We start from the raw sequence: 20,151 nt of genomic DNA on the forward strand, positions 1-20,151 counted from the left end.
GTTTCGCGGAAATGAATGATCTAAAAAATATTTTCCTAAAAATGATCGTTTATATCATTTACAAAAATGAATGAAAAAAAAAATCCATTGCTCACGAAAATATTATGAGATAAATTGTTGTTGATAATAAAAATATTTTTCATTGCCTAATTATTTTAAGTGATACAAGCGTTTATTTTTTAGAAATTTTTTTCCAAATCATTCATTTCCTGTGAAAGAAATGGAACCTTAGTGATCAATAACTAAGTGAGTTTCAAAGATTAAAAGTAACTTAGAGAATAGTGAATTTTTTAAGAAAATGACTCCACAAGTGTCATAATTTTGGTACAATATCCATTTCGGTGCCTTAACTTTTTAATCGATTACTAAAGTGACATAATTTTATACGGCGTTTGTTTGAATGACATAACTTTTCAATTAATTACTTGAGTGTCATATTTTTTAAAAACGTGCGGTACAAGTATCGAAAATCCGATGTGACGTGTCATTTGTGGTGAATATTTTTGAAAATTTTCCATTTAGGTGATCGATGAGAGTTTTAGTACTCGAATGAAAAAATTTCATAACTCGTGACACTCATTATATTGGTCAATGCCAATAGCAACTCTTTAACTATCAGGGATTCGCAATTTTTTCATGCGAAATGGTAAAGGGGGATCAGCTAAAAAAAGACACCAGATTTGAGGATGTGAGAGAGAGAGAGAGAGAGAGGGAGAGGAGGGAAGAAAGAAAGAGGGAGACACGTCGTCAGTACGAAGCTGCACGTCTTGCATAGCGTCGTGAATTAGAGAAGCATAGCAGAGAGGTGACGTGCTAACATGTCAGAATTGAGAGAGCAAAAGCGATGATCACTGGCCAACCAAATTCAATCCAACGGTGCAATTTAGTTTGACCAGAGGACAGATACCGCCCAGGGTGAGTGGCCTGCCATGTTTGTAATTTGGTTATTTTATTGAATCCAATGCACGGATTAAATAGAGAGCTTAGAGAACCGCTTCCAGGATCCAGCGCAGTCTATGCCCAATGCCACGCTCCACATTTCCTTTTTCTTGAAATTTGACTCTCACATTCATGCTCCTAGCTTTCCGATCCTCCTGTCCAATGTCTCTCCCTCGTTCCCTCCTCTTGATTGTATGGCTTCTTCTTGCTTTCAGCAGTACTTCCCGAGCTCAAGTTGAACGTGGCGATGATTTGGCCGGCATCAAATTGGATCCAAGCCTCAAGTTCGAGAACGGGAGGCTCAGGAAAGCCTACATTGCCCTGCAAGCATGGAAACTGGCCATCTTGTCCGACCCATTCAACTTCACCGCCAACTGGCACGGCCCCGATGTCTGCTCCTACAAGGGTATCTTCTGCGCTCCCTCTCCATCTAATTCTTCCCTCCGAGTGGTAGCCGGCATCGATCTTAACCATGCCGACATCGCTGGATACTTGCCTCCGGAGCTTGGCCAGTTGAAATATCTTGCTCTATTCCACCTCAACTCCAACCGCTTCTGCGGTAGCGTGCCCTCCACCTTCCGCCACATGAAGCTGCTGCGAGAGCTTGACCTCAGCAACAACCGCTTCGTCGGCAAGTTCCCAGAGGTGGTTCTGAGGTTGCCGTCCCTCAAGTACTTGGATCTCCGATACAATGAGTTTGAGGGCGCCGTGCCCTCCAAGCTCTTTGACAAAGATCTGGACGCCATCTTCCTCAATGACAACAGGTTCAGATTCGGCATCCCACAGAACCTGGGCAAGTCGCCAGTGTCGGTGCTTGTGTTGGCGAACAACGACCTTGGGGGATGCATTCCCAGTAGCATTGGGGAGATGGGCAAGACCCTGAACGAGATCATCCTGCTAAATGACAACCTCACGGGGTGCCTTCCTCCACGGGTGGGATTGCTCAAGCAACTCACCGTCTTCGACGTGAGCTTCAACCGCCTCCAAGGACCACTCCCCTCTGGCACTGGGGCTATGAAGAAGCTGGAGCAGCTCAATGTCGCCCACAATGGCTTCACTGGGATCATTCCAAGCAGCGTGTGCCGGCTGCCCATGCTGCAAAACTTCACCTACTCTTTCAACTATTTCACTGGGGAAGCCCCAACTTGTTCTAATGCTCAAATTAGAACACTAGATGGACGTCAAAATTGCATTCCTAGAAAGCCAGACCAGAGATCTTCAAGAGAGTGCTCCTCTGCAGCTGCAAGCCCAGTGAAGTGCAGCCAGCTGAAATGCTCTGATCGATCCGCTTCATCTCCAGAGTCGAGAATTAGAAGTCCTCCCCTACCGCCACCTGCTCGATCCCGCTCGCCTCGCTCTTTCATTGGCCCTTCACCCCCACCACCATCCTCAAAGTCTTCTCCTTCCACGAGATCCCACCAGCCTCCACCACCCCCCACAGAGAAAGTTTCAGCTGTTACCCGTCTTCCCCCACCACCACCGTTGCCACTCATTGTTCCTTCAAGTCCACCTCATGCTCAGGCTCAGGTTCCACCATCCTTCACACCACTGCCTCCACCTCCAGCAGAAAAGGTGTCACCGAACGAACATCTTGTGCCGCCCCCACCCACATCAGAGTATGCACCTCCTGAAGAGTACTCTCCTCCTCCTCCTCCTCCTCCTCCTCCCCCTCCTCCCTACAAGCACTTAACAACTCCCCCGCCTAGCACACCTCTCCTTGCCCCCTCGCCAATTCGTGTTCCTTATCCCCCACCCCCACCCCCCACAAAACAATACTCCACCACCCCCCACACAACACCAGTACGCAACGCCACTGCCGCCACCGCCGCCGCAGCACGAGTATTCAACAGCACCCCTGCCTCCACCTTCACCAAGACAACATGAGCATTTGACACCGCCACCACTTGCTGCAGCAGCTCCTCCGCCCAAACCGTCAGAGCAAGATACTCCATCTCCTTCATCTGGTTGCATCGATATTCCAGGATCAATGCCCCCTGCACAATCACCTAGCCCTGCGGCTGTTGCACCATCAGCAACCTTCACACCATCGCCTCCACCTCCAGCAGAAAAGGTTTCACCCAGCAAACATCCTGTGCCGCCTCCACCAACATCAGAGTATGCACCTCCTGAAGAGTTCTCTCCTCCTCCTCCTCCTCCACCCTACAAGGACTTAACGACTCCCCCTCCTAACACACCTCTCCTTGCCCCCTCGCCAATTATTGTTGCTTATCCCCCACCACCACCCCCCACAAAACACCAATACTCAACACCGCCACCACCGCCGCCGCCACCACCACCCACACAACACCAGTACTCAACGCTGCTGCCGCCGCCGCTTCCGCAGCACGAGTATTCAACAGCACCCGTGCCTCCACCCTCACCAAGAAAACATGAGCATTCGGCACCACCACCACTTGCTGCATCAGTTCCTCCGTCCAAACTGTCAGAGCAAGATGCTCCATCTCCTTCCTCTAGTTGCATCGATATTCCAGGATTAATGCCCCCTGTACAATCACGTAGCCCCATGGCTGCTGCACCGTCAGCAACCCCTACAGATCATTACTATGCACCTCCAAGTCAGACTCAGCAAGGCCAAGCTCCTCCACCCCCCACGCCCTCATTTGACCTCAGTGCACCTCTTGCACCAATCCGAGGAGTTTCATATGCATCTCCCCCACCGCCTATGATCCCTTACTACTGATCCCAAAGAGTCATTGTCCTCTTGCTATTATAGACAGTAGTCAGTGAGGGAACCATCCGGGCTGAAGGACTTCTTGTATTTAATTAATTGATTTACTTTTTATATCTCTTATTATTCTATCCAAGACATTTCTATGTGTGTTGTTTTGGCTGCTGACTGTTGCCCTATTTTCCCTGTATTTCTTCTCTGCTTAGTTCTCACGGCTCAAGGTACACTTGCGTTCGGCAAATTGGCAGTGGATGAGTTATGCAGCTTGGCTAGAAATTGTTTCAGATTCAATAGAGTATAGGGTTTATTGAGCACGGGAACTGGACCGAACCGGACCAAATCGGCCGGTTCTGGACGGTTCCCGGTTCCTAAAATTTGAAACCAGTGATAATCAGTCTAGTTGCCAGTTTCAAGTATGGAAATAGTTCTTTTTTTCTTTTTATTGCCAAAAGACTGGAGAGAGAACAAAAACAAAGTTCGTAGACACACTTGCACTCTTCAAAAGTGTTCCATTCCCCGCAAGAGTTTAAAAGTAACGTTCTCTTCAATCTCTTGTCCAGCTCCAATGTTTTAGTCCCTGCCAAGGAATTGGAAAAAAAAAAAAATGACGCCGGCTCCTGAACCCATCCGGGGTCTGGTCCGGTTCTGAGTCTAGGTGGCCCTGTTCCCAGTTCCACAACTGGAAACCGACCCTTCTAGTCCACTTCTTGATTTTAAGGTGAGAACCAGCCCAGCTTGAAACACATCACGCCTAATAGAGTATGGAATATGTCGAGTTAACCAGTGTTTCACAAATCTTTTAATTTGTTGTCGGGCTAAAGTAATATAATATGTTGACTTAACCAGTCTTTCACAAATCACAGTAAAAGTTCATGAAATCAATTTAATTTCTGTCATAAGAAATTTAGAGAAAGAAATGTGGGTGATTTAAAATACTGGGGAAAATAAAATATGAGATGACTACTGTACTATAAAAAAAAAAGAGGAAAAAGGCATAAAAAATTTCAAAATATGCCCACTATGATATATTTTCTTAATTTTTTTTGTGACACTAAAAATCCCAAACTTATATATATGTGACATATTTATCTTCCGTCAAAGTTTCGCAAATACACGCCATTAAAAATCTGCTTATATGGACAATGGAAATTAAATAGTGTTAATGTGACGCCCACGTGCTTTAAGTGAAATAAAAACACTATCGTTTTAGTTGGAAAATCATATGACGGAATCCTGACAAAGGCTAAATATGTCGGACGACTACAAGTTTGGGATTTTTATGTCACAAGAAAATATTTAGGATAAATGTGTCACAGTTGATATAATTTGAGATTTAAAAAATTCAAGGTAAAGAAGACATAATTTAGGGATTTTTGACAGCTTTTTCCAAAAGAAATCCATACCACGATACCCCTTATCTTGAAATAACCTCTAAATCTGAAGGAGTACCTAAATAAACTCAAGATGAATCCAAATAACGCCATTATAACCCCAAAACCATCAATAACAGCTCAACACCCAAACAATCCAAAAAATCAATTCCGAAATCATCTATTTCAACCGTTAAAGGGAATCAAGTCGCTGAGTCATCTTACCAAGAGTTTAACCCCCACAAGACATCCCACGAGAAATCTTAATACATATCACCACTAATCAACCACAATCTTGGCATACCACAAAACAGCTCTCTTGATTATAAAAAGTGCAATCGAATCCTAAAATTTATCAAATCAATTCATTCGAGCCTTTTCGTTAATTCCGTCCAATTTAACTAACAGAAAATACTGACGTAACCTTTTTTATTATTTTTTCTGTCGTCAGTGGGGATGACGTGATTTTTTTAATTTTTTCATATAAATTTTATTTAAATTAAATTTTAAAAATAAGCTTAAAACTTCTCCTCCTTTAATTTTTTTGGTAATATTTAGCCTTTTTTTTTTAAATACTTCGCTTGCTTCCCCTCAGGTGGAATATGAGGGCAGCGGGGCGGACAAAGCCAGACCTGCATAAATCCCCACGGTTTGACCAGAGCGAATATCAGGAAATTGCTGATTGATTCGGGGGAAAAGATGCCTCTGAAGAAAGAACTGTGCAGGAATTTTCAGCGCGGAAGGTTTGTTACTTTACCGATCGATCCATCGATTGATTCATTGATGATTTTTGTCACTCGGTTGTGTTGACTGTTCGGTTGAGTTGAGTTGAGTTGAGCACCATGTCTCTCTCTCTCTCTCTCTCTCTCTCTCTCTCTCTCTCTCTCTCGGGTTCTATCTCCTTGACAACGGAATGTCAATGTACGCAGTAGCATCAAAAACTTTATCGCTTCTCCGTACTTCGATTTAAGATGGTTTTCCAGGCAAGTGTCGTAGCATGAAGAACTAATCGATTTATGATTTAGATTGAGTTGGACGTACCTTCTCTTCATCTCTGATGTCAATTTGGATTCTTGCAGCTGTCAGTATGGTGAAAGGTGTAAATTTCTCCATCCAACTCAGCAGCAGTCCCGGCCTAATGCCTTTGGATTTGGCATGCATAGTGGCTCAAACCAACAGCAGAAGGCCAATCCTTTTGGATTTGGTGTTCAGAGTAGCTCTCAGCCAAGACCAGCTGCTGATTTTGCGTCGCAGCATAACCAGTTCAAGGTCCTTTCCCTTTGTATGATTGAAAATTGAGTTGGTTGTGATATCTCTGGCCAGTTAACGATGAAGATTTCATTTATATTACAAGTGGTGATAATTTCACCCCGCTATGCTGACAAATTTGGTTTCGTGATTCTGGTATCATTCTGACATCTATCTCGTATCTGGATCAGCCTTTCGAAAATAAGTGGACTCGCTTCTCTCCTATTTCTAATGCTTCGGCCACTTCATCTCATCACCCTGATAATCAAATTCAATCGGGAAATCACAAGTAAGTGCTTTGCTAATCATACTCCCTCCAAGTAGCTTGACAACTACGTCCAACTTTTTCCTGATTTGAGAAGTCGTGCCTAATTATGTATTCCTTGTTGAAAAGATGCACAGATCCGGAGTCCTGCAAACAATTAATTGTTGAAGATTTTGAGCATGAAAGACCGTCATGGACGCTCACATGTTATGGTCATTGCAAATAGTATGTTTATCTGTAACACCCTCAGATAAATTCTAATATACGCTTATTTTATCTACAAATATATGTGTGTGCTGCGTGAGCTTGCGCTTAATGCAGAATAGCGGTGTCTTGGCTGATTTAGTTTTGGTGTCATCGAGTCCTAATTTTCACAATTTCAATCATGGTTGGCAATTTTGCTGTCAAGAAGTGGCTTCAAGTGTCAATACTATGTGCTTTAAGCTGGCGAGAGCAAGGTGAAGTTTCTGTCTATACGGGATCACATCTTTGTCAAAGAGTTTCATTCTAGCACAACAGGGTAGTGTGCTAGGGAGTGGTAAAGCTAGATTAATGGGATCTATGCAATTTTGTGAAGAAAGAGTCTGAATGATGCAGTGTTAAGTATGCCTGGAAGTACTAAGCAGCGAGTGATTGCAGGCTTCCAGCATCATAGATCCATTTCGTAAAGAGATGGAAATATTAATTGATTATGTCCCCCCCATGGTACAAGCGGGAGGGATGTTAATGAAGCCTATGACTAGCACAACTTAGGACAGTTCCAAAGCTCAAGGGTCGTTCTTTTGAACTGTCATGGTATGATTTATACCTAGTATTGCTTGTGTTAAGTACCACAGAGTGCAGGCAGTCGAGGTTATCAACATGCATGTACTCAGGAAAAGAAAAAGAGAAAAAGCTTCGCTGGAATAATATATGTTTGAGAAAACTTTTTTATGGCTAATTGAGAATAAGATAAGAGAAAAGTTGTTTAAGGTGGTTTAGGTATCCAATAAGAAGATGCATTGTCTAGAGATGCAGTGTCCGGTTCTATCATCTGATGATATCACATTAGCGACAGGTCAATATCCACGTATGCATTAAATGTCTAGGTTGACAAACGGGTAACGGTAGGGTAGGATTCTACACACATTTATAAGATAAAAGTAGGATTCCACACACTTTTAAGCATTAAAAGTATATTGCATGTATGTATTTTTGTTGGAAGGAAAATTGGAAAAAGCATCTAGAGTCAAGGTTATCCGGTTAATGGCCAAATTAAAGATGTAATCTTGAGATCAAAAGCTATTTATTTTCATTTACTTTGATTTCTGCATATTGCAAGCAATGTGGCTGCTCTTATGGACTTGCTTTGTGGAATGTAATCTGGTGAACAGACGTGTTAATGCATAAAATTCAAAAGGACAGTTGCTTTAATTCACAGTTCTGGATAATTGTTACCTGCAGTGCTCCATGCGATATTAGTGGCGACATTAGCTATGAAGAATTGCAGTCTGCAGCATATGATGATGCTAAGCGCGGGTTGAGCTTGCAGTCAATTGTAAGAAGTTAACTGCCTCGTTTTATCATTGTACTACAGAATTTTAGTGTTTCATAGCCTAAATCACAGGCTGAATGTTTGTGATTAGGTAAATATGTGTTAGTAATTTTTGAAACTGCATTAGTGGAAATGAGGTGACCAACATGCTGTTTGGCCTATTACTTGTTAGTAAGGTACCAATAGACTTATGAAGTAACCAGTGTCAAGTTCATGAGTAGGTTATCAACTATTAAATTTTCTTAGTGACCAATCAATATTTCACTAGTCAAATTCAGTGACTTATTTGTATAAACAGATAACCTTCAAAAGAGACGAAAAGTGTTGGTAAATAGATTTCTTTTGTCAGAATAGTGGAAAGAGTGGCCCATCGTCTGCTGTTAGATTATAGATGAGTCAGACAGATTTGGACTACAGTTTGCACACTTTTAGGAGTGAAGTGGTTGCAGTGAGAACAGTACAAGAGGAACTTATTGATGGTCAAGGAAGAAGAAAATTGTCAAGATGATTACTGTCCTCGTTGTTAGGCTCATTTCAGCAGAAAACAACATGAGAGCTTTTCAAGAAGAAGTATTGTCTTGGGATTCTTTCAGCTTTAAGTCAGTTATGTGGCAATTATAAAATTAGTCTTTTGTTCTTAAGTTTTGGCTTCCCATCTGACTTTATTTTGTATAGTGCCGGTACCCACTTAATACCTTTATTAATCAAATTTTGCTTTACCTTCAAAATAAGATCATTTATTTATTATGAATGGCAACCACTGAACGCTACACAGCACAACTATTTATCTTTCTGATACTGTCTTTGCATCAGTAATAGTGTTACGAGGACCAGAAAAGCTACTTTTCCAAATTTAATAATACAATGTTGTGGTATTTAAATTTTAACAATATATGCAACCTTTTACTATGTTGCAGATATTGAAGTAAGTATCTAATTAGGTTGCTTAAAATGTATCCTTGTTGTGAACTCATTTCTTTCTTGCTTTCTGTTCTTGTGTATTCTTGATGTCCTGAAGCAGTTCTCTTTCTCATAAACTTCGCTTTTACTTATGCAAATAAAGAGATATAATTATGATCAATTTGAGGTCATTAGTCTTTAACATTGAAGAATTGAAAATTTGGTTGCTGGCATGGGCGAAAGGCAAAATTAAACATTTGAAGGCATCTCTTTGTGAAGGAAATGCTGTGATAGCTATGTATGATAGCTTCGTGGTTGGCCAATTGATATGACTGCTCTCCGCGTTTACTGAAATTCGGTGGTTATAACTTTAATAGTACATATATGTATTCTTGTGTGTGTGTATTGTAATGTATTTCTACTTTCTATGGTATTTGTTAGAGCATGACCTTTTTCCAATTCCAACAAGGATGAATTTGCCTTTCGAAGTGCTGAATTTTTGTTTAAATTTTCTCAGTAGATGTTTGATGGATGAACCTAACTTTTGACTTTTCAATTTCAAAAGGTGGCCGCTTTCTGCTTTTCCCCCCCTTCATTGCCATCCAAAGAAATGAAGCTTGCTTTCTTTGAGTGAATCATTTTGTTGGAAGGATACACAATGTTCTATTAAAAATTATGAACAAAAGACTGTTTTTTTTATCATTTCCGGAAGCTATAAGAATGAGATTAAAATTTCCCCCTACATTTATAGTGCAGAGTGTATGAAATTGAATCTCAGTAGGTAATCATGAAATTGCTAAAGCAGTAGATTCAATTGACAAGCTAAGCTAGCACTGATGCTAGAAGCTGTTACAGTTTCTTGTAGATGGGTGAGATGGTGTTGCCGTGGTGGGAAGCAAGTATTGCTATTTTACCTTAAAATTTAAGATGTGCTATTTTCATTTACATATATCTTTATGCCTGGGATAGAACGGCGATTATGGGAAGTTGCAGACATTACTTGCGAGCGTGTCCATCTGCTGGACACAGTTAACCTGTTGGGACTTTGAGGGTTCGATTTTAATTTATTAATTTATTTTTTAGTGGCAAGAGAAATAAGTAAACAGAAGTATCTATTCTGTTCAATACTTCTGAAGCCTACGTATAAATAAATTTAAACTTCACAGAGGCTCTGGAAGACTTGCCAAACTACTCAACTTTGATGACTTGCTGTGTGGACTGACTTGACAAAAGCAGCTACTTGGCATCCATGACCTTTTTCAAGCTACAACCTCTGACTTAACTAACTTGCACATGCTTTAAGAAATGGATTATGACATTCACGAGAGGGCTGAAACTGGAGTGCTGCTGTGGCTTTGTTCAATTTGTCAATTTTGAGGGTGTAAAAGAAAACCATCATAAGAAATTTACTGATTTGTTCTAGAAATAGGCTATTTCCATTCCATTGCAGCCATGACTGAGCAAATCTCTCTCTACAGGTTGAGAGGGAGAGGAATGCACTTAACTTCAAATTGACTGAGTTTGAGAATTTGCTCCGCGGCCCATACGTGGCTCCACTGTCCTCGACTGCTAGCCAAAGTGCACGCCTTGGTTTTGGGGCAAATACATCCTCATTATCAGCTCAAAATACTGGCCAATCTGTGGCCTCAAGTTTTGGTGTGCTCCATGCATCATCTAATGCTGGGGGATCAAGGCAAGAATCTTCCTGCTCCACTTTGTTAGGTAGTCATGGGAGGCAATATCTGAATTCCTCTTTAAAGTATTGAATTAATATTAGTTGCAAAAAGATGAGTGGATTATACTAGTTCTTTTAAATCCTGTGTCAATGCTCGTCTTGAGTTCTTGTACTGACCTTGTTGCTCCCCTTCCAGTCCCTATGTGCCTTCAAACACTGCTTCGGGGAGTCTAAGTTCTTCAACTTTGCAGCAGACTGCAAGTGCATTTGGACCAAGTTATTTGCCCTCTGGAGGTGCAGGTTCGTTTATGAGAAATTATTCTTCTATGTTCCTAACGCAGATAGAGAATTGGTTTTTTCTTCTGTGATTTGTTGTGTCAAACAATGGCAACTCATTTCAAATCAAAGCCTGAGTAATCTGGGGTCGAGTCAGTTCTTGATTGTAGTTGGTCCCGGAGATAATAAGATGTATGTTGTCCTCAGATCTTGAGCATCGAGGGGCATTTGGTGATACTTCACTTTAAAGGTTTTCTAGATTTTTAAGAATCTTAGATGACACTTTGAGGACTTGAAGGTGACGCAATATTCGATTATTTAGTAATTTCATTGGAATTTGTAATTCCATCTAGAAAAATATGACTTGGCAAAATTGAACCCTTGAAAGGAATTCTGTGGGCTTGCTAAGCTTATTCTATCTGCAAATCCAGGGCCATCTATCTCTCTCTCTCTCTCTCTTCCATCGATAAAAATATGACTTAGCAAAATTGATCCCTTGAAAGGAATTCTGTGAGCATGCTATGCTTATTCTATCTGCAAATCTAGGCCGTGTCTTCTCTCTCTCTCTCTCTCTCTTCCATTGAGAAAAATACGACTTGGCAAAATTGATCCCTTGAAAGGAATTCTGTGGGCATGCTAAGCTTATTCTATCTGCAAATCTAGGCTGTCTTCTCTCTCTCTCTCTCTCTTCCATCGAGAAAAATATGACTTGGCAAAATTGATGCCTTGAAAGGAATTCTGTGGGCATGCTAAGCTTATTCTATCTGCAAATCTAAGCCATGTCTTCTCTCTCTCTCTCTCTCTCTCTCTCTCTCTCTCTCTCTCTCTCTCTCTCTCTCTCTCTCTCTCTCTCTCTCTCTCTCATCGAGAAAAATATGACTTGGCAAAATTGATCCCTTGAAAGGAATTCTGTGAGCATGCTAAGCTTATTCTATCTGCAAATCTAGGCCGTGTCTTCTCTCTCTCTCTTCCATCGGGGAAAAATATGACTTGGCAAAATTGATTCCTTGAAAGGAATTCTGTGGGCATGCTAAGCTTATTCTATCTGCAAATCTAGGCTGTGTCTTCTCTCTCTCTCTCTCTCCGAGACTGTGCATTGTAGATCTGTTGACATTCTCAGATTTGGGGAATTTTGTCAAGGTTGTGCTGTTTATCTAGCCAGTGAAGCATAGAACCTACCATTGTTAGCTTGTCACTCTTCTTAAGGCATAATCACCAGCCTAAAGAGACACTACCGATCAAATTTGCTTTCCAGCTCTCTAGCAATTCTTTGCGTAAGATAAAATCTGTAAAGCAAGGTCAATAAAGATGTCCTTCAGCACGATCAATTAGTTCCATCATCCTGAGATATCAGAGATTCAGAAGCAATTCCTCTGGTGATCAACCTAGTCATGATCAGTCTAGTCGGGCCCTCCCAATTTGGTCTGTGCAAGAAAATTGGATTCTGATCAAGGTCCTTTCTTTGAATTATTCAATATTTGATGTGTAGAAGCTTGTTTTAGTCAAAACTATCTTATCATCACTCTGCTGCAGAATCAGCTCTTATAGTTCACAGAATCACTTGAATTCTTAGCCACTTTCTTCCCAACCCACACACCCTTCCAGCCGAGAAAAAAAGATAGTTGGATCTCTGATACCTCCTCGTGAACATCTTCCAAATAGCCTTTGTAATAAAGAACTGGCTAATCTAACTCGCATGTGATCTAGTTATTCGTATAATGAACTTGCATGAATTAGTAGCATTGCATAGGTTTGAATTTTTGCCATAGTCCAGCCAACTTGAACATTTTATGGAAGTTATTATCAGAATATGTAGCTTTAACTATAGTGGCTGTTTATTGCTGGAACTAACTCCTTGTGTGCATTAACAGTCTCACAACAAATGCTGAATCCAACAAACAACAACTTTAACATTGTTGTTGGACAAAAAGCCTTTGATGATCAACAAAAGTAAGTATCCCAAGAATCTTGTTTCATATGTTTTGTACTAACTCCATCTAATGTATCAGTACTATACCATAATCTTTTTACACTCCGATTATAGCCTCTGCTGGAATCGATCTCACTAGTAAACAAGTTCAGTTGACTTTGGCCAAACGAGAAAAAGTTAAGTTGATAAGCTGTAAAAGTTGTATAATATTCCTGGTGTGCGACAGTTTTGACTCAGTCAGGATATGTTGATCTCTTTATTCATTTAGCTCGCAGGTGGTGTTAAATGATGCATAAGCTCTGCTTAATTGTTTGTAAATTCGACATATAATTTACATATATAAGATCTTTGACACGATTCACATTGGTAATCTACATTTGTTTTGTTCACTAAAAAAGACTACTTAAAAGAAAGTGACTTCTGATGATTGCCTACTTTACATTGCGGATTTGTGAAATTTTCTTATAAGTCTCTGGTCCTTCTCCTTCAGAAATAATGTGTGTCAGAGCGGGCATGAATCAAGAGATGCCAGTGTTTGGCTGAAAGAGAAATGGAGCCCTGGAGAGGTAAAAGATTAGCGTCACATGGTGGCCACATAAAACGGCTAAATACTTTCATCATGTGTAGATGGTTGGTTATAGTCTTATTTTAATCCTTTTCTCTTTCTCTATCAAACAGATTCCTGAAGAGGCGCCTCCCGACACATTCATTTGAAGGCCATATTGAGATGATAGGCGTGACTGTCAAGTGTTTTATTATTATTTTTTCTTTTAAGTACATAATCTGCAGATAGAGTCCAACCAACCTTTTTATTATCTTTTGCTTCATTATTTCAAGCGGCTTAGTAGGTTAATTAAAATGATCAAAGATCAGATTTGTTTGTGTTGTTAGGATGAGGCATCCGTGGGATTCTGCAATGTTTTGAGGGGAGTTCGGCCCCGTTTGGTTCAGCATTTGGAATGCTCATTTGGACTCTAAAGTTCCTTGGCCAAATGTAAATGATGTTTGGCAACTTTTTTTACTCACTTTGGGGAGATGCAATTGCATTTACAATGCTCTCCAAGGGACTTTTGATCAATGCAAGGGCGGAGGTGCTTTGGGACGTTGCATTTTCGGAATGCAACTTGCACTGTTCATTGCCACTGTTCATCTTCCCTAGACCGAGGTCCAGCGGCCGGCGACCACCGCCTGAGGGCTAGCACGGCCCCGGCGACCACTGCCTGGGGGTCACGCGACTCCGGCGACCGCCGCCTGGGGTCGCCGGACCTCGGGCGTCGCTGGGGTCACGCGACCCAGGCCAAGTGTCGCTGAACCGGTGGCGGTCGCCGGGGTCGCACGACCCTAGGCGGCAGTGGCCAACGACCAGATCTGGCCAGCGGCGGTGGCCGGTGGTTTAGCTCCACCGGAGCCTTTTTTTTTTTTTTAAATATTAGCAAAAATTCTTTAGCCCAAGTTGATTTTAAAAAATACTTATCAAATACTATTTGCATTTCGGAAAACCCCTTTAGCCCAAAGGTATTTGCATTCCCCCAAAGTCAAACTAATCGGGCCCTTTGTCTGTAATGTTCAGTATTATTTTTGGTGGAAATCATAGATTTGTGTTTTCTGTTTTAATTTTGTGCATCCGATCATTAGGTTATTGGGAAAAGGAAACAGGACATATGACTGAATGGATGATATCATGTCAAGCGTGATACAACTGGGTTTTGTGAGATATTCTTCCTCCTACGGGAGACCGGTGATTTTTAATCTTGACCAACCCCCCGATTAAAGAAGGAAATGGAGTAATATAAGTGTGTTTTAATAATTAACTTGAATTCCCTTTTGTCAAACAAATTGTTTTGTAAAGTGCCACTAAGCAACGATTGAATCTTCATGTAAGGTCTTACTGGTGGGTGAAATATCTTCGACCGAAAAAATCTTCATGTAAGGTCTTACTGGTGGATGAAGTGTATCAAAATGGAGAGCAGAGAAGAACCGGTTGAGTTCATATGTGCGAGGCGGCAACTAGAAAGCAAAACGGCGACACCACCCACCGCCCATCCAAAAGAAGCAATTCAGAAGGAGCAGATCGAGGTATTGCTATCGTACCAAATGTAGATCACCCATCGGATGGGCACTCGAAAGGTCCTTAACCAGATCTACTGCCATGACTTCGGCAGCACAACCCATCCCACCCAGGTTAAAGCCGTGAATGTCATACCTAGGCTTGAAATGGTTGATGAGCATGGCTGAAACTGAAAGTGAAGGAGTCGGAGTTTTACTTCGAACCCCACGGTTGACGGCAAGGACACCAGTATCCTCAGTTACCACTATGGTCACAGCATAAAAAATCACCATTGAAGCCTCTTCTCACCCACCCCAATGTTATTTTATACTCGAGATGAAAAACTGATATTGGTAAGTGTTTCTCGTTTCCAATGTCTGATATCTTCCGAACCTTCTCCTGCCAGATGAATGCTTCATCACTTAAGTTATCTAATGTTCTAGCAAGCTCGATTAATTGTTCGTTCGGTATATGCATAGTTGAGTACCAAAATGATACCAAATCAACTTAAATGGAGAATTAGATTGATGAATAATAGGCATAGATGTGTACCATGAATTCATATGATTGATGAAAACAAGAGTAAACAACCAGGTAGGGTGAACTAGAAGTACGACCAAGGTAGACATATGAAAGTAGTACTAGCAATCCCACTATGGAAACCATGTCAGAAAGTACTTTCAGGACTCAAATCCTTCCATGCTTACCATTCTAATCTCCGCATAGACGATTGCCACACATATCTGGACAAGACTCCAAATATCTGCACAAGAATATACAGACTGACGTGCTCCATAGGTGACGGGTCATTCTGGATAAGAGCCACAACAGATAGTAGGCCTCTTGGGCATGAATGCAACTCCTCCCCCTTTTTTCCAGGAAAATCTGAAGCACCGCTTGCGATTCCCACACCGCTCTCTTATATGCAGCTGTTCTTGTGATTCCTCGTGAAAATTCTATTTAGCAAATATTAAGTTGCTTTACTATCTTTCATGGTCCTGGTTGTGTCAGTCATGCCTAAAACTAAGAGGACGCAACTGGTGGTGACATGAATATCATGCCATTGAATTTGGATTGGGCACTGGTAAACTGGGACGCTCGAGTAAAATTCAAATAGACTCCTCAATCAAGTGTGTACACAGCATAATTAACAGTCACGGTGACGTATAAGCAAAGAACACGAGTATACACACATTTAACACCTTCGACTACAATTAAAAAACAAGTATTACCCGACACTCACGTTTTTCCACTGACATAGTCAATAGATTTTCCCTTATCATAAGAAACCCATTAGGCGGACGATTAAATAGAACTTTCTCGTCAGAACCCTTCTCTTCTTCTTCAAGACCTTGTATCATGTATGTCGCCATGGCCTTATTTCCTGAGAACTCAGAATCAATCCAAAGTCATTGGTTGGGTTATGCAACACCTGAAGCGAGCCTTACGAACAGTTGTCAGGATTTCAGTCTCTGCATTCTCAAGCATTCTCACAACTTCAGTGAAAGGAGGCCTGACATCTGGGTTGGCATCCCAGCATCTAGTCATAATGTCGCTGAGAATCGGTAGACAATCTGCGGGGATGATTGGACGGACACCTTTGTTGACAACTGCAAAAGCCGCCTGCACAGCTGTCATATTTTGGAAGGGAAGCATTCCTGTGATTAGCTCCCACAGGACGATGCCAAAACTGTATACATCCACTTTCTGTGTGTAGGGCCTGTGCTGGATCATCTCCCTGCACGAATATAATAAGTAAAGAAATGCTAGACAGACAGAATTGGAGAATATGAAGACTAGAACATATACAAAGGATTTTTCACAACCCAGAAAGCTAGTTTGATGGTGCTTTCTGTTAGCTCTCCCGAGATGACAAATTTGACTAAGATACAGAGCAGCTCTTGCAATTGCAACAATTGAATGATAACATCTGGGTCTATGACCAAAAATAGCCAGCTTGTGTTATTTACAGAATTCGGTGCAACAACATGTTGGATGCAACAATAGCCATATCAAGCCCAATAGGGCCTTTTGAGTCCCTTTCCTACAATTCTATAATGTCATTATGTCCTCTCCAGCAAGAGGAGTTTTACTTGGTCACCTAGGTTTGCCTTGAAAGTCGCAGACGACCATGAACAAACAGTAACGAATAAGATAAAAAAATACATTGATTATCCCACGATTAATATGATGGGGGAGCAAATTCCGCTTTGTCATCTTCATCCTTACTTCCAAACTTCAACTGATATCATGCTAACACTATACAAAATGACCGTCGCCACTAAAGAAAAAAAGGGTACCATGCCCACCACTAAAGAAAACATGACATCGCCGAATAAAGATGCGGCCAGGTAAATAGCACATCTCGCAAGCCACATGGTAGAGGCGAAAGGGTCCACAGCATACTTGGTCGCCTACTTACAGACACATATTGAACTGAGATGCAACAAAAATGGATTCAAATTAAGTAACAAGAATTAAAAAAGGCCCAGTGGTCCAAATCACACAGAATTAACATAAGGAATTGAAATACAAATCCAACTCCAATTAAACACCCGCAGTCACACTGCGAAAGTTTCAGACGTTAGCCTCACCACATCCATCGCACAATAGAAGAATAAGCCACGGGGGGGGGAAACCAGGTCAGGTTGCACCATCTTAGGGAAGTCTAGTCTGGTATTTGGTGGCCAACTCAGTATAACCTGATCATTCACAATCTTCTCACAGAAGGGATCAACTTTGCAAGCAAACCCATCCAGCAAGTGATTGTTAATCATGAACATAACATTTTAGCTAACGATCAAGAATTAGAGCTACTCTTAAAACTCCTATATAGGAATTGGCCTAACTAAGGCATTTGTTCCTTTAAATGCCACTTCATATATAAGGGACTAGTTGATTTCTGTTGAAAAAAGTAGTGCGAGGCAAGGAGAAGGAATGAAAGGTTCCACAGAAGACTCATTAGATAAAAGGATAAAACAGTCTTTCAATTTTTGCTAGAGCATAAATCGATTTAGTTAACGCCCCTTCTTTGACTTTCAGCCTTCCAGCGGCAGTGGGTAGGGATACATCAAATTGGCATCTGAAATGCTATTTTAATAGTGTATATTCCTAATAAAAGCTAATTTATAACGTTTGCTGGTAGGCATTTTTCTGTGGGAGTTTCATCTAAAAAAGAGTAACCAACCAAACACAAGGTAAATTCAGAAATTGAAGAATAAGTCTGCTATGCAAATGCCAATGCCTCAAGAACGCAAAAGCATACTGGAGTACCAATTTCGTCAAGACAACCAAACAGAAAGTTTGAATGAGCAACAGATAGGAACAAACAAGTTAAGATTCTCCCACATGACATGCTGAGTTTAAATATGATCAACCCTGAAGAGAAGAGTAGTGAATAATCTTACGGGGCCATCCAACGGTAAGTCCCTGTCTCGGGTGTCATTCCTTCGGTCTGGACCTCAATTCGAGCAACCCCAAAATCAGCAATCTTGATTGATTTATCGGAGAAAATTAGGAGATTGTCAGATTTTAAATCTCTGTGGATCAAACCAAGCCCGTGAACATACTCCATTCCCCTGGCAACATCCAAGGCCTGTCTGACAGCCAACTTCAACGGAACGGACCGATTGTGCCGTTTCATCAAAAACTGCCGAACTGAACCTCCTTTTGCATATTCTGTAACGATGCACCAGACCATTGGCTTGCGGCATCCACCAATGAAACGGACAATGTTAGGATGTTTCAATGTGGCCAACATCATGACTTCTTGCTGAAACTGTTGCTCCATCAGCTGCGCCCTTTCTGGATCATTCTCTGGCCTCTCCAAGATCTTGATGGCAACTTCCTCGCCATTGTAAGTACCTCTATAGAGCTTTCCAAAAGCCCCTTGCGCAAAAGGTGCACCCATATTGAGTTTCCTCAGATCAATAGTCCACTCATCAAATTTTTCAAGTCCCAAAGTTGGAGAACTGTTATCCATAAGAGCCTGGGCCAATGCATCATCACTCAAAGCATGCGTGACTCTTCCTCTGTGATTCACACTCTGCGCAACAGAATCGTTGTCATTGGCACGCCGTCGCAGGCCTTGGTGATTCAGGATGCGAGTATGGGAATCGCTAGAGTCGACACTGCTGTTATCTATGGACATCGCAACAGACCCTCCACCATTGCTCGTTTGCAGGCTTCCAAAACTCTCTATCGACATGTTGGAACCCTCGCTGAGCTTGTGATAAAACGCTTGGGACGAATCGTAGAAATTGTTATCATGGTTCTTCAGACCGATGATTCCAGGAAACTTCTGACCTCCGTCCAACATTTCCGAGTCCCAAAAAAAAGGCACAGGGCTCTTAGCCTCTGTTCAGTTCATAAGCAATTTATAACTGAAGATGTCAGTCCACAGTACCAAGGACACCCTGCAAGAGTAGCAAAAACCCTTTTTATAGCATCATCTTGCCGCGAGGCTCACCCATCAAAAGAACTCATCGAGGGAAGACGGGGGCAATACCCTTTGCTGCAACAAGGGCTAGCGCAGCCACTGGGTGCATAAACAAACGACGAAACTAATCGGTCCTACAAACAGCTAAATCTAGACCTAAAAAACCCACGCGAACATCTTAAGGAAGCACCGAAAGAGGCAGCAAGCCCTAGAAAATTCGACCCTCTAACTTCACTTGGGGCCCGAACATACACGAACATATCCAGAAATGAAAGGAAGCGGACAAAATAGGAGAGCGGGGGAAGCCATAATCGGGCAAATAACGGTAGATAAGAAGGAAACACGAGAGAGGGAGCAGCAACCGACCCCTCGAGCAAGGGGATTGAAAGAGAGCATACCTGGGGTGGGGTGGGCGGAGAGCACCTTTGACTTTGGGAATTGGACCAAGGACACAAGTGGGGAGAACCCAAGACTGCCCCCCTCGCACTCTGGAATCGGATCGAATCTGATCTATTCCAAACCCACCGCGAATCTCGACGGAAAAGGAAAAGAGATGATGATCAAGAGAGGTGGAAGAAAAGAAGAAGAAGAAGAAGAAGAAGAAAGACCAAGAAGGGGGGCGAGAAGAAGAAGAAGAAGCTGCTGCTGCTGCTGCTGCTGCAATGCCAAAATACACACTAGTCTTCGGGTCTTCGCTTTTTGGCTCATCTCCGCTTCTTCGTTATTTTACTCTTTCTTTCTTTCTTTCTTTCTTTAGCTCCGAGTCCCGGGTCCGGGTCCGAGCAGACCTACCGTGTGAGTACTCACACATTCACCTTTCCCTCCCCACACGTCACAAAA

General features: G+C 41.9%; 2 protein-coding genes and 1 pseudogene across 7 annotated transcripts; 2 read left to right on the forward strand and 1 right to left on the reverse strand.

Annotated features, from left to right (window-relative positions):
- Window positions 1–957: 957 nt before the first annotated feature.
- LOC115677297 (leucine-rich repeat extensin-like protein 4) lies at window positions 958–3,696 on the forward strand (annotated as a pseudogene).
- Window positions 3,697–5,578: 1,882 nt separating this feature from the next.
- On the forward strand, window positions 5,579–13,776 carry LOC115677260 (zinc finger CCCH domain-containing protein 16-like). Of its 6 annotated transcripts, none has more exons than XM_056320994.1 (11): window positions 5,579–5,741; window positions 5,928–5,981; window positions 6,078–6,267; window positions 6,438–6,535; window positions 6,641–6,736; window positions 7,955–8,048; window positions 10,424–10,638; window positions 10,817–10,920; window positions 12,768–12,846; window positions 13,317–13,392; window positions 13,505–13,776. In XM_056320994.1, the coding sequence occupies exons 1-11, from the start codon at window positions 5,698–5,700 to the stop codon at window positions 13,538–13,540; spliced, it is 1,086 nt and encodes a 361-aa protein (XP_056176969.1). In that variant the 5' UTR covers window positions 5,579–5,697; the 3' UTR covers window positions 13,541–13,776. The 6 variants fall into 6 exon arrangements, 4 of the variants coding, with proteins under 4 accessions (XP_056176969.1, XP_056176970.1, XP_030456248.2 ...); XM_056320995.1 differs by having other exon boundaries at window positions 10,817–10,914; XM_030600388.2 differs by lacking the exon at window positions 5,928–5,981 and having other exon boundaries at window positions 5,581–5,741; window positions 13,505–13,775.
- Window positions 13,777–16,008: 2,232 nt separating this feature from the next.
- On the reverse strand, window positions 16,009–19,895 carry LOC115677258 (serine/threonine-protein kinase STY13-like). Its single transcript, XM_030600385.2, has 3 exons — window positions 19,710–19,895; window positions 18,281–19,288; window positions 16,009–16,611 (listed from the first exon to the last, which is right to left on the reverse strand). The coding sequence occupies exons 2-3, from the start codon at window positions 19,189–19,191 to the stop codon at window positions 16,272–16,274; spliced, it is 1,251 nt and encodes a 416-aa protein (XP_030456245.1). The 5' UTR covers window positions 19,192–19,288; window positions 19,710–19,895; the 3' UTR covers window positions 16,009–16,271.
- Window positions 19,896–20,151: the final 256 nt, after the last annotated feature.

This window comes from Syzygium oleosum, unplaced genomic scaffold (assembly GCF_021117445.2).
Source record: "Syzygium oleosum isolate NSW1041296 unplaced genomic scaffold, Sole_v2.1 Sole_v2.21, whole genome shotgun sequence".
Taxonomy (NCBI): Eukaryota; Viridiplantae; Streptophyta; class Magnoliopsida; order Myrtales; family Myrtaceae; genus Syzygium; species Syzygium oleosum.

Coding starts and splice junctions, on each gene's coding strand:
- LOC115677260 (XM_056320994.1), top strand. CDS start 5,698: ATGCCTCTGAAGAAAGAACTGTGCAGGAATTTTCAGCGCGGAAG. Junction 6,737..7,954: donor TGTTATGGTCATTGCAAATA/GTATGTTTATCT, acceptor TGTTACCTGCAG/TGCTCCATGCGATATTAGTG. Junction 10,921..12,767: donor TTTGCCCTCTGGAGGTGCAG/GTTCGTTTATGA, acceptor GTGCATTAACAG/TCTCACAACAAATGCTGAAT.
- LOC115677258 (XM_030600385.2), bottom strand. CDS start 19,191: ATGTTGGACGGAGGTCAGAAGTTTCCTGGAATCATCGGTCTGAAGAAC. Junction 16,612..18,280: donor ACTTACCGTTGGATGGCCCC/GTAAGATTATTC, acceptor ATATTCGTGCAG/GGAGATGATCCAGCACAGGC.